This window comes from Perognathus longimembris, chromosome 10, assembly GCF_023159225.1.
Source record: "Perognathus longimembris pacificus isolate PPM17 chromosome 10, ASM2315922v1, whole genome shotgun sequence".
NCBI classification, from domain to species: Eukaryota; Metazoa; Chordata; class Mammalia; order Rodentia; family Heteromyidae; genus Perognathus; species Perognathus longimembris.
The window spans coordinates 2640317-2653859 of NC_063170.1; the positions used below are offsets into that span (position 1 = coordinate 2640317).

Below are 13543 nucleotides of genomic sequence, written 5' to 3' on the forward strand. Positions count from 1 at the left end.
TGAGTCATTCTGTCTTATTACTTGGGGCCATCCCAATGAGAATAAACTGAGCCAATGAGAGAATGGTTCTGTGATTTGCTGGTCCACAAATCCTTGTGGAGGGCGGGGTAGCTGGGGTCAGGATAACCCTGTCTATAAGGTGGGCAAACCCAGTAATGAACTGTCTCTGGATTCTAAATTCACTAGTTGCCTTGAGGAAACTGCCCTAAGTCAAATGCACCCAAGAGGAGACCACAGCAAGCCAGGGGTGGGAGTAGGGGTGCGTCCAAGAAGGATACAGCATTAATGTAGCACCAGTTTCCTTTATTGATCAGCCCCCGAGGTTGCAACGACACGGGCTTATGCACTAGGGTTACATTCTCCAACAGCTCTGAAAGAGTCAAGAAGCATATGTCAGAGATTAAAGACATTCCAGGGAGCAGCACTTAAGCCCATTCACAGCTTCTAGTCCACATGTGCAAACATCCTTTCCAAAAGGCAGGTCATCTGTGAAAACTCCTGTTAACGCCTCATTCAGTCAGACGTCAGTGATGAAAACGTTTTGTTTAACCGCCACCACCCAGCCCATCACTCTTTACCTCCCTATGGCATACATTAAGGAGTGCAATAACCAGAAAGCAACGCATTAGGGAAGAGGCTGGAAAGATAGCATTTTCCCCTTCAGGGCTGACAAGGTCTCTCAGGCACCAAACAGGCATTTACACAAACTACATTCGAACGCCAGCAGTGAACACCAGGCCTGGCACAACACCATGGCACCCACTGGCAGCACAGTACGTAAAGACACTATCTGGCGACAGTACAGTTTTTCCATTCCCAGTCCAATTCAGCCACTGTTCTCTACACTGAAACCCCAGTAACACAGTCAACACAGCCTCTCACCCTCAGATCCACCTTCTGACATCTCGTCAGCCTTAAGAACGCTATGAAAAACCAACTGCAGCGATTCACCACCAGTAACGCTCTATAACAGAGGCTGGAAGCATGGCTCCAGTGGAAGAGCACCACCCAGGCAAGAGCACGTGTTCAGATGCTGAGTTCAAACTGTGCCAGCCAGGACCACAAAGAGGCAGAGCCAGAAGCGAGGGACACACTCGGGGTTCCAGGTGGGAGAGCCCTTGATCTTCCAGGTGCACGGTTTGAGGAGGGGTGGGGACAGGTCTCAAAGGCATGGGTAGCAGCTGAAGGAACCAAGCAGGGCCAGGCCTCCACAATGCACATGTGAAACTTCCTTCCTACATGTGCTACTCTGAACACTCGGAAACATGGCAGCCGGAGAGGCACAACCGTTCATGACCAGTCAGCTCTGCTCCACGGCAACACAGGACAAGCCATTCCACAGGAACAAGTTCCTGCCATGATCTCAGTGAGCTTTGGGCCAGAGTGACTACAGCAGCCTGGAGCCCTGGCCACTGGAGCATACCCAACCTGAAGCTAACCACAAACCCATGCTTTTCCTGCAAGCACATGGCAAGCTACACAGATCAGACCCATCCCCTGTATCTGAACACTCTGCAGGGACTGATAACTGATGTGACTTCTGGTTTGCTTGTTGGAGTATTTGATGACCAGTCAAGTTGTTTAAAAAGTCTCACTGTTTCAGTCCCATGACGTTAAGTTCCAGTGTCTCAGCATCATCTAGTGGCTTGTACAGTAACTGCAAGAGCCAAACAAAAAGGAAAGGCAAAACCGCAGAATCCAGTTGCAGCCCAAAAGCACACTGGGTGCAGTCAAAAACCCCAACACAACATTCTTAGATACCACGAGAACATACAGAAGAGATGTCAGCAATCTAGATGTTCCTTAATGATTGTTTCTAGAAACTGTTTTATTCTAGTGGTATTTCACACATCAAAACATAGTTTTCACTTGTTACAAGCATTGTCAGAGGATCCCAAGTAGCATTCTCCAAGTAAGACTGAAAGCAATCTCCTCTCCAGTCACTACGGGCTCTGTAGTACCAGCACACCACTCCCTGGATAGGAAATCCCTTAAAAACCAGACCTCTCTGGATGCCAGTGGCTCACACCTGTAATCCTAGCTACTCAAGAGGCCGAAATATGAAGATCATGGTTTGAAGCCACCCTGAGAAGCAAAGTCTGTGAGACTCTTCTCTCCAATTAACCACCAAAAAGCCAGAAGTGAAGCTGTGGCTCAAATGTACAAAAAAGCCCAGGGTCAGTGGGCAACCCCTGAATTCAAGTCCCAGGACTAGCATGGGGGGCGGGTGTATGTGTGTGAGAAAGGTCTAGAGCAAATATAGCAAAATGTTAACATCAAATCTAGTTAGTGGGTTCAGCCATTTTTTCTTATTCATAGTAAGCATTTTTTTTCCTCCTAGGAGTTGGTAGGGCTGGCTGCCAGAACAATACAGATAGAATGGGGGAAAATGTCCACATGACTCAAAAGTTGAAACACTGAAACTCACATCTCCACTCTTGTGAAAACTCAGGCTACTTCATATTCAGCTTTCTTAGGAAATCTTGTCGACATACAGAAAAACTAACTTGCTTAACATCCTTTATCTTGAGATACAGGAAGTTCACACACAGCCACAAATGACTTAACCAAAATGATTTATAAACTCAATGGCAATACTAGCATTGTAAACTTTTACCAATAAAAGCTATGGTTATTCTTATACATATTTCTATGTATTGGAGTTTGTTTTCCCAAAATTTGGTCCGATTAACATTTAAAATCCATTAAATGCAAGGTGCAGAACTTCCACTCATTCCCATAGCTAGAATAACTGGCTTGTGGTGACTACTCTTGTGCTGCTGACCCACAACGGTCACCTCAGCTGTCTAAGACACTCCCTGGTTTTCCTTCTCATCATTGTCACTGTGAAACATACAGGCTACTTCATTCAGTTCCTAAGCAGGGGGAGGGCAACAAAGCAAACAACGTGAGCCAGCATCAAAAGGGTCTCAGGTCAGTTCACAACTGATACAGAACACCAAGAGCACATGAAGCCAGCTACAGGCTGGACACTCCATCCATGAGTGGTGTTCTACAAAGGGCCAATACTTTCTCAGATGGAACACACTCTCTTATCATTGCCTCTGCTGCTTCCGTTTTAAGAGAAAATGCATAGTTGGACTCATGCCTATAATCTGAGATCTGAGGATCGTGGTTCAAATCTAACCCATGCAGGAAAGTCCATAAGACTCTTATCTCCAATTAACCACTTTAAAAAAAGGCAGAAAGTGGAGCTGTGGCTCAAGTGGTAGAGTGCTAGTTTTGAGCAAAAAACCTCAGAGAGAGCACATAGGTTCTAAGTTCAAGCCCCAGCACACACAAAAAGTACCAACTACTTAAGAATCTTTCCCATTAAAGAGTATATGTTGTGTGTGACTTTTAGACCACCAAAACACAGAACAAGTCTTAGGACATATTTTGATTTTTACATAAAATGCATGTGAACATGGAAATTTAAGTCAACGTGTAATGGTTCTGCTTGCCCTCCAGCAACTACTGAGGGTACAACCACCATGCAGCATCACAGACCAGACAACACGGTGAATAATGTGGCTAGAGACTCCAAAGGCAGCTTTTACCTACTTCTCTTTCATTGCAGTTTTACTTGGATGTTTGGCCTAATCTCTCCTGGCTGGCCCACCATTATTCAGGTGCACTTAGAGCTATGGCAGAAACAACTCTGAAACACGAAGCCCAAAAGAGCTGTGTGCACTGAAGCACTCAATGACAGTTTCGTCTGACACGTGACAAAAATCCCACAAAAGGGCTGATGTCCATTAAAGACAAGCATCGTGTGTACAGTGCACACCAAATGTGCTAGTGGGGACAGGCAGTAGCACTGACAGCCGGTAAGTCAGGTGTGCCATTACACTTACCCCTGAATACAAGTGAGTGGAATACTCGTCAGCCACTGCCCTCTCCAAGCTATTCACAAGCTCCAAGTTCCTCCTCATGCCGTCCTGGCTATTATCCCTACTGAAAATGGCCAATATCCCCACTAAGAGTAACATAAACCAGCCAGACATGGACTCTACTCCTAAGCAGACCTGCTTTGTTTAAACTCATCCTTCTTTGAGGGTTAGCGTTTCAGTAACATGCTTGTCCTTCACGTCTCTTGGACATGAGTTTCCATCTACAGCTAGGAGGAAAATGTCAATGGCATAAAATGTTGACAAGAGCCAAGGTAGCTTGCCACCAAAAAGGTGCAAGCAGCAGGCTTCAATGGAATAAATGGGTATGAGGAATCAAGATGGGTTAGCATTTCACTTCCAATTGCCCCACGTCATTCCTGTTTCTCTTTACAACTGACTTGCCTTCCTAATCTGAATTTCTCTAGGTTACATAAAAATAAGTAAGCTTTTATTCAAGCAGATTTATTTACAGGGGAGCTTGTCCAGAAAGGTGAGTACTGGGAAAAATTAATTTGGGATCGCTGGTGGCTCACACCTGTAATGTTAGCTACTTAGGACGCTAAGATCTTGAGATTGCAGGTTCAAAACCACCCCAAGCAGGAAAGTCCATGAGACTCTTATCTCCAATTAACCACCAAAAGCCTAAAGTGGACCTGTGCTTCAAGCAGTAGAATGCTAGACTTGAGCAAAAAAAGTCAGGGACAGATAGCATCCAGGGCGAGTTCAAAGCTCAGAACCAATAGAAGTGCGCGTGCACGCGCACGCGCACACACGTGTGTGGTATACATATACATATGTAAAACACCTGGGCTGGAGGGATAGCTCACCTGAGTGAGCAAGATCATCAAATACAATTGCCCTAATTCCAGAAAAGAGAGAGGGAGAGGGAGAGGGAGAGGGAGGCAGTTAAGAGTCTAATTCAAGTCTATCTTAAAACCAACATAGGGGCTGGGAATGTGGCCTAGTGGTAGAGAGAGTGCTTGCCTCATATACATGAAGCCCTGGGTTCGATTCCTCAGCACCACCTATAGAGAAAACGGCCAGAAATGGCGCTGTGGCTCATGTGGCAGAGTACTAGCCTTGAGCAAAAAGAAGCCAGGGACAGTGCTCAGACCCTGAGTTCAAGGCCCAGAACTGGCAAAAAATAAATAAATAAATAACTTATTTTAAAAAAGCAAAACAAAAAATCAACATAGTAGGTACGTAGGTCTAAGCTAGGTGGGGTAGTATATGCCTCCAATACTAGAACTCAGGAGGCTGAGGCAGAAGGTTCACAAGTTCAAGGTCAGACTAAGCTACAAAGCAAAGACTATAAAAAATAACTTTAAAAAGAAGTTAAATTTAGTCTAAATTTAGACTGAAGGGAATTCTTGTTAAAGGAATCCATGATACTGAGTCTGATTCATAACATATTCTTACAAAGCATTTCCACAGGTAGAACACGACAAAAAGAAAGGAACTGCAAACTGCCAACTGCACCTAGTCTTGATCACACCTGAGCGTGACGACTCCCAGTGCAGCGCTTCACTGCACAACGCGGCCAGCAAGCAGGCACAAAGCAACGAGAACTACACTTCTGCTCAGACAGTCAACACACCTTTAAAACTGGCCTAACCTAAGCAGGACTAAAGAACTAAGTCTCTGGGGATGGGGAGGCACACCCACTAAAAGACAACAACATGGCTGAGTGAGTGGCAACACCCTCTGCACCAGAATAGGTGGGCAGCAGACCGCTACCCCTACTTCAGGGGCCTTACAAAGCTCATCAACCTTAGACTGAGACACGTGCAAAACTAACATAGCACACTTCATAGTCCTGGGGGCAGTGCTACAATTTTTTCTTTAATAAAGCTTTCCTAATTCTCCTTTTAAAGACAGTGAGAACCTTTCTCCAGGATAGGAAGTCTTTGCCTTTGCAAAGTAATTATGGGCACTAAATGCTCTCATGACTCAGAATGAACATTTTTAAAAGTACCTCAGCATGTATTTGCCATTACAGGGTCAAACTAAACTTTAAACTACACTACATAAAGGCACACATCATCTTTGTGAAAGTGGATTCTTATAATGAATATTCTAATAGAAATATAATAAATGAGACAGGCCAAGTTAGGCATGATAGCTCATGCTTATAATTCTAATTACTCAGGCGGCTGAGATCTGAGAATTATGGTTTAAAGTCTGCCCAGGCAGAAAACTCCATGAGGCCCATATCTCCAGTTAAAAAAACAGAAGTAGAGGAGTGGCTCTAGTGGCAGAGTACCAGCCTTGAGTGAAAAAGCTTAAGTACATGAGGCCCTGCGTTCCAAGCCTCAGTACCAGCACAACATGAGTTCCAGGCCAACCTGAATTATGTAACACTTGGTCTCAAACAACAACAACAAAAAAGGAATTAAAGTTCTCACTTTTTATTTTAATAAGACAGGAACTTGCTACATAGCTCAGGCTCACTTCAAGCTCACAATCCTTCTGCCTCGGCTTTCTGCGTGCTGTGAATGCAGGTATGTGCCACCACACCTAGCTATAAATGTTCTCTTTGTAAGACCCTCCTGCCATCCAAAAGAACTTGCTTTTATTTCTAATGAAAATCTAGACACTCATAACAGGATGAACTTTACAGCTTGCTACTACACCTGATATTGAGCACTGTTCATTCTAAGTGAAAGCCCCTATACTAGGCACAAAACACCTGCTTATATGTTAAGAAATTAAGAGTACAAAGTGAGTACCACTCAGATATTATAACAGTATTTAACAGCTGTAACAGGACAAGTTCATTATACAAACAGTAGAACAGAACTTTTGATCAAAGGTAAGAAATAGAAACAGAATTTGTCAGTTAAAAAGAATTCATAATAGACATGAATGCTTTTCCACTTAACACAAAGGTATGGCACTCCCCTCCCCTCCCCTCCCCTCCCGCAACACCTCATCTCCAGCACTAGGGATCCATCCTAGGGCCTTGTGCATGGTAGGCAAACACGCGACCACCAAGGTGCATCTCCAGCCCTTATCTGTTTTTCAGATTTTACTTTCAGATATTGTAAATACACTGGTGGTCTACAACTGCTGCGATCCAGCTCCATGAGTGAGCCCGCCTGCCTTGATGTCTCATTCAGCAGGCTGGCCGCCACCTCCACTCCACCTGCGTCTGTTAAGACTGTACCTGCAATCTTTATGGCTACGGGATCCTCTGAAACTGGAACGAGCCCTTCTTTGACTTCAATATGCTTTTCAGAGACCAGGGGAGATGGGGCGGGAGGGGAACATTTAGTTTCCACAAACGCCATAGGCGAGGAGGAAGAGGGCTTAGAATCATGAAAGAGGCTGGCCCAGGACTTGGCAGGCTGACTAATGGGAATGGCGCCCGACGCAGAAACCGCGCTTTCGGCAGGAGGGGTTGCGCTCCCAAGCTTAGCAGGGTCCGAGTCTATGCTCTCTATGGTGTGCAACTCCACCCCGTTGGCAGCTGTGCCCTCGCCCGAGGATTCAAGTATTTGTCCATTAGCAACTGGAAGGTCCTCAGTAGTACAGGGGCCAGGGTAGGGCTGTGCCACTGCTGTCCTTAGCAGGCTGTCTGCAGGGAGGCAGGGCTGCTCACGGTCAGTCCCATGGCAGCCCTCGGGTGGCCCTGCAGTCCTGGCCTCGCCACCATCCAGTGCTCCAGGGAAAGGACTGCCAGGCACAGCGTCACTCATGAAGTCCATAGAGTTCTGGGGGCTGTTACAAGTCCTGGGCGTAACCGACAGGAGCACATCCCCCATGAAGTCTGTGTCCTCCATGCCGCCACTATTGGAAACCGCGGAGTTGGCGTGGCCATTGACCAAGGCTTCTGGGGAAATACTCTCATCGCCGCCGTCTTTCAGGTAGCTATAATATCCAGGTGGCCGCTTCTTCTTCTTTTTACGCTCCCTTTGTCCAAGGCCACCTGCGACATCACTTTCCAAGACTTCTGCCTCCACGTTAGAATTGCTATCCAAAACCAGGGCAGAGCCTGGGTACTGGCAGTCAATGGGACTGTAGTTGGCATCTTTATCTATGCCAGCAGGGGTTTTTTTGGAAGCTGTACAGCCAAGAATAAACTCAGGGGCCTGAGGATTCAGTGTGCTTGAAATGCTGTAGCTGGGGGTTGTTCTTGGCAGGGGATCACTGGGCTCAATTACTTCATTAACACCAAACTCAATTCTTTGATATTCTTGCCCTGTTTAAAAGGGGGAAAAAAAAACAATTAGTAAATATTCTACTAGTTAAGAACACAGCTCTACCAACTATAAAAGTGCCAATAAATTACACATTTTCTTTCTGAAAACTGAAACCTTACAGTTCTTTTCTTATTAATAAAGCTATGACATGTTTTTGTGTGGAATAAATAATATCTTGAAAATAAATAGTAGCAACATCAATTATATTTAACTGGGAATATCAACTCTGCATAGCTAAGGAAGATTTTCAGAAAGTAGAAATTTAAATAAATTTGTAATAAAAACTAAGTCATCACTAGGCACTGGTGGCTCATGCCTGCCTGAGATCTGAGGATCACGGTTCAAAGCCAGCCCCGGGCAGGAAAGTCCATGAGACTCTTATCTCCAATTAACCACCAGAAAACCGGAAGTGGCCCTATGGCTCAAGTGGTAGAGCGCTAGCCTTGAGCTGAAGAGCTCAGGGACACAGCTCAGGCCCAGTATGAACCTGTGGGTTCACATGTCTACAGGTCCTGCCACCTAGCACTCATGGCCAGAAATCAGTCAGAAAATAAGGGAGAGCCAACCTACCATCAGGTAAGTCATCTGCAGCCTGTGTGCCACACTGAGCTGTCCCACTGTACGGAGGGAGCTGCACGAACAATCAGAAAATGAAAGTTAGTTCACACAACATTAAACCCAACACAAGCTACCACTGCATTAGGGCACTTCTTGTTTTGTTTTGTTTTTTTGGCCAGTCCTGGGGCTTGGACTCAGGGCCTGAGCACTGTCCCTGGCTTCTTATTTTGCTCAAGGCTAGCACTCTGCCACTTGAGCCACAGCGCCCCCTCTGGCCATTTTCTGTATATGTGGTGCTGGGGAATCGAACCCAGGGCCTCATGTATATGAGGCAGGCACTCTTGCCACTAGGCCATATCCCCAGCCCTAGGGCACTTCTTTATTGGAACTCTTTTATCCATACAACTCTTCCAAGGACATCACTTTTCCCAGAATGACACACATGGAGAGTCAGTCAAATCTGAACTATCAGGGCTGGGAATATGGCCTAGTGGCAAGAGTGTTTGCCTCGTATACATGAAGCCCTAGGTTCGATTCACCAGCACCACATATATAGAAAATGGCCAGAAGTGACGCTGTGGCTCAAGTGGCAGAGTGCTAGCCTTGAGAAAAAAGAAGCCAGGGACAGTGCTCAGGCCCTGAGTTCAAGACCCAGGACTGCCGCCCCAACAGAAAAAAAAATCTGAACTATCTTCATTTAACTTGCAGGAAAAAGAGCACACTATTAGAAATGCTTTCCAATGGTCTAACAGTAAACTCCAGCAGACATGTAAATGAGCTACAATGGAATACTTCTGGCACACTCTTCTGTTCCCACATACTCTTGAAACTCTTGATCCCAGTTCAGTCTGACTACTGGTAGACCACGCTTCCTGACCCTCTGTACTTCTGCAGCCCAGCCAGAAGAGGCAGGGGCAGGTTTGTGGTCAGAGTAGAAAAGGCCTACCACCAGAAAGGAAGGGCCTGGGAACTGGGGCTCCCTTTTAAAATAGAGCTCTAAATAACTGAATTAACATCTACATATCACATTTCTTCTTTGAAAGAGAAAAGTAACACCACAGGATTGACTGCTTTGTTAAAAGCAGGAAGAGATTGCTGGGTAAAGTGGCACACACCTGTAATCCCAGCTACCTGGGAGAAAGGAGTAGAAAGACTTTGAGTTTGAGGCCAGCCAAGGTAAAGTTAGCAAGACCTTGTCTGAAAAACAAAAACAAAAGGGCTGGCTAGGGGAAGAACCCAAATGGTAATCAAGCATGAGGTCCTGGGTTAATCCCCAGCACTACAAAAACCATAAAAATAAACAGTAGAACTGGGCATTTCTCAAGTATTTATTTTATTTTATTTTATTTGCCAGTCCTGGGCCTTGGACTCAGGGCCTGAGCACTGTCCCTGGCTTCTTTTTGCTCAAGGCCAGCACTCTGCCACTTGAGTCACAGCGCCACTTCTGGCCATTTTCTGTATATGTGGTGCTGGAGAATCGAACCCAGGGCCTCATGTATATGAAGCAGGCACTCTTGCCACTAGGCCATATCCCCAGCCCTTTCTCAAGTATTTCTTCTTAAATATCCCTTACTTTTTTGGGGGGGAGGGGGGGCAGTCCTGGGGCTTGAACTCAGGACCTAGGCACTGTCCCTCTTTTGCCCAAGGCTAGCACTCCACTTGAGCCACAGCATCACTTCCAGCCTTTTCTGTTTATGTGGTACTGAGGAACTGAGTCCAGGGCTTCATGTGTGCTAGGCAAGCACTCTGCCACTAGGCCACATTCCCAGCCCCCACTTGCTTATTAAAGAGGCAAAAAAGTGTTTCCCATGAACATGTCTGCAATAAGGTTTAGGAGGAAAAGATGTAAGGTAGTAAGAAGATGATATCACTGCTACCTGAAGGCAGAACAAAACACAAGTGGGAATGGTGGTGTGTACCTGTAATCCAAAGCACTTAAGAGGCAGAGGAGGTTGTGAGTTCAAGGCCAGCCTAAGTTTCACACAAGACTCTGGGACATAGCTTCATGGCAGAACACTGGCCAAGCATGGGCCCTAAGCTCCATCCCTCATCACTGCCCAACAAATACTGGCGCGGCTGTAAGCACCAAGACTAAGGGCCTGGACTAAGCCCAGGGCTGGCCAGGCTTAGAGGACCCCAGATGGTTCTCGTGCCCCCTACTGTTTGGGAACTGCTATTGTAGCTTCTTCAACTGACATCTTCAATGGACTATTAGGGAGCCAATGTAATAATCAGACACAAAATGTCATCCTCCAAGTAACCCATAATTACTCTCCCCAGAAACAAATGACAGCAAACAGGAAGCTAAGAAAAACCACCAGGTACCCAAAACTCTTGGGACCTGGACTCCCGCACTTAGCACAGTGATCCAGAATAAGCATTTGGCTCATTCACTGAATGCAGCATTTGTTGGCAGATTCAGAAAAGGATGTATGCACACAGGAAAATGGGCACAGCAGTGTCAGGAAGGCATGAAGCAGGGCCGTGCCTTCTGTAGTATTAAAGAATGCCAGGACTGGAGGCTGGGGATATGGCCTAGTGGCAAGAGAGCTTGCCTCGTATACATGAGGCCCTGGGTTCGATTCCCCAGCACCACATAGAGCAAAAGGAAGCCAGGGACAGTGCTCAGGCCCTGAGTCCAAGGGCCAGGACTGGCGATGTGGCTTAGTGGTGGAGTGCTTGCCTAGCATGTATGAAGCCCTGGGTTCCATTCCTAAATAACACATAAACAGAAAAGGCCAGAAGTGGTGCTGTGGCTCAAGTGGTAGAGTGCTAGCCTTAAGCAAAGGAAGCTCAGGGACAGTGCCCAGGCCCTGAGTTCAAGGCCCAGGACTAGCCAAAAAAAAAAAAAAAAGAAGAAGAAGAAGAAGAAGAAGAAGAATGTCTACTTCTGTTATCAATGATACTGTTTCTTTCTTTCTTTTTTGCCAGTCCTGGGCCTTGGGACTCAGGGCCTGAGCACTGATCCTGGCTTCTTTTTGCTCAAGGCTAGCACTCTGCCACTTGAGCCACAGTACCACTTCTGGCCGTTTTCTGTGTATATGGTGCTGGGGAATTGAACCCAGGGCTTCATGTATACAAGGCAAGCACTCTTGCCACTAGGCCATATCCCCAGCCCCCAGTGATACTGTTTCAAGACACAAAAAGTGGTTTAAATGCAGGCATGGTATTCAGTAGACACCATGTGGAAAATTAACTGTGCAACTCTTGGGCAGGGACAGGAGGAGGAGACAGGGAAAGCAAAGGAAGGGGTGACACTGTCAAAAAAGAAATGTACAGGGCTGGGAATATGACCTGGTGGCAAAAATGCTTGCCTCATATACATGAATCCCTGGGTTCGACTCCCCAGCTCCACATATATAGAAAATGGCCAGAAGTGGCGTTGTGGCTCAAGTGCCAGAGTGCTAGCCTTGAGCAAAAAGAAGCCAGGGACAGTGCTCAGGCCCTGAGTCCAAGGCCCAGGACTGGCAAATAATAATAATAATAATTAATTGATTTTTAAAAAGAAATGTACTCCTTACCTGACTTATGAAACGATAACTCCTCTGTACATCACCTTAATAACAATAAAGCTTATTTAATGGTTTAAATGATTGTAACCTCAAGAACCCATCTTATGCTTAGCCAAAAGTTTCATTGTTCATGTGAGAACAAAGTGCTCCTCACTGAGTTCAAGCCTGAGGACCAGCATCAAAACAAAACAACAACAACAACAAAAGAAGTCTAAAGCAAATGTAGCAAGACATTAACATCAATCAGACTAAGTAGTGGGTTCAACCATTTCTACTATTCATAGGCAACATTTCTGGGTGTTAGAACTCATTAAAAAGCAAAAAATAAGCTGGATGGCCAGTGGCTCACACCTGTAATCCTAGCTACTCAGCAGGCGGAGATCCAGCTTGGGCAGGAAAGTCCATTAGATTCTTATCTCCAATTAACCACCAGAAAACCAGAAGTGGTACTGTGGCTCAAAGTGGTAGAGTGCTAGCCTTCAGCAAAAAGAGCTCAGAGTCAGTGCCCAAACCCTGAGTTCAAGTTCCATGACTGACAAAAACAAATAAATAAATAAAAGGCAAAAAACAAAATAAAATAAAATAAAGATGGAACTGTAACCATTATTTATCTCTACGCATGAATTTGCTTAGTTTTGTCTTACCTCAACTGAGGAGCGAGGAGTCACGAAGAACTGATTGAATTCATCAGGGCTAAAATCTCCAAATATATACTGGGGGGAAAAAAAGATCCATTAATCACATAAAATATACAAATTATTTCTCTTACCAAAAAAATGCTATATATTTTGACAATCCTAAGAAACATGTGATGTAGAACCTCAAAGTTCTTAAGTAAATATATTAAGAGGCTGCGAGCTAGAATTTCTAGGGCCAAGACTTTCCAATTACAACAAGAAAACACTCTTAACCTTTTCCATGAACTGCCAAGAGAAAACTGGAATTGATAAAACTTCTTTGGAAACCAATCAGGTGTACACATCAAACATGCAGAGCCCTGCTGTGTGCGGCATGCGTGGCCAGCAGCTCTGCCAGCCCTCTCCAGCTGGCTCCTACTTCTGCTCACCTTCCTGCTGACTCATGTCCCTACCTCCATTTCTGTTTCCCTGCCAAACATTGAGGAAAGCCAGGCACAAGGGTCAAAAGGGAGGAAGGGAAATTCAAAAAGGAAACTGCTAGTGATTTTGATGAATGATCTTGAAACCTATGTACTTTTTAAATACCATATTCCATGTGACTGTGACTCACAGATAAACACATTAAAGACCAACACTGCCTTCTGATTGTGATTTTCTGGAAAAGCACTCCACAAAACTGTGCAGACGTTGACTGGCACCTACTGGCTCACAGGCCCCAAGGAGCTTGAAAAGCCCAAGTA

The 13543-nt window shown here is 45.5% G+C and overlaps 1 protein-coding gene across 3 annotated transcripts in view; it reads right to left on the minus strand.

Annotated features, from left to right (window-relative positions):
- The window catches only part of Usp10 (ubiquitin specific peptidase 10), a 38694-nt gene that overhangs the window by 10737 nt on the left and 14414 nt on the right, over positions 1 to 13543 (minus strand). For all 3 annotated transcript variants that reach the window (XM_048355011.1, XM_048355012.1, XM_048355010.1), the window contains exons 2-5: positions 12810 to 12878; positions 8666 to 8726; positions 7060 to 8094; positions 279 to 370 (exon numbers count right to left, since the gene is read on the minus strand). In XM_048355011.1, the coding sequence (XP_048210968.1) occupies positions 279 to 370; positions 7060 to 8094; positions 8666 to 8726; positions 12810 to 12878 (1257 nt within the window). The remainder of the gene's footprint in view (positions 1 to 278; positions 371 to 7059; positions 8095 to 8665; positions 8727 to 12809; positions 12879 to 13543) is intronic.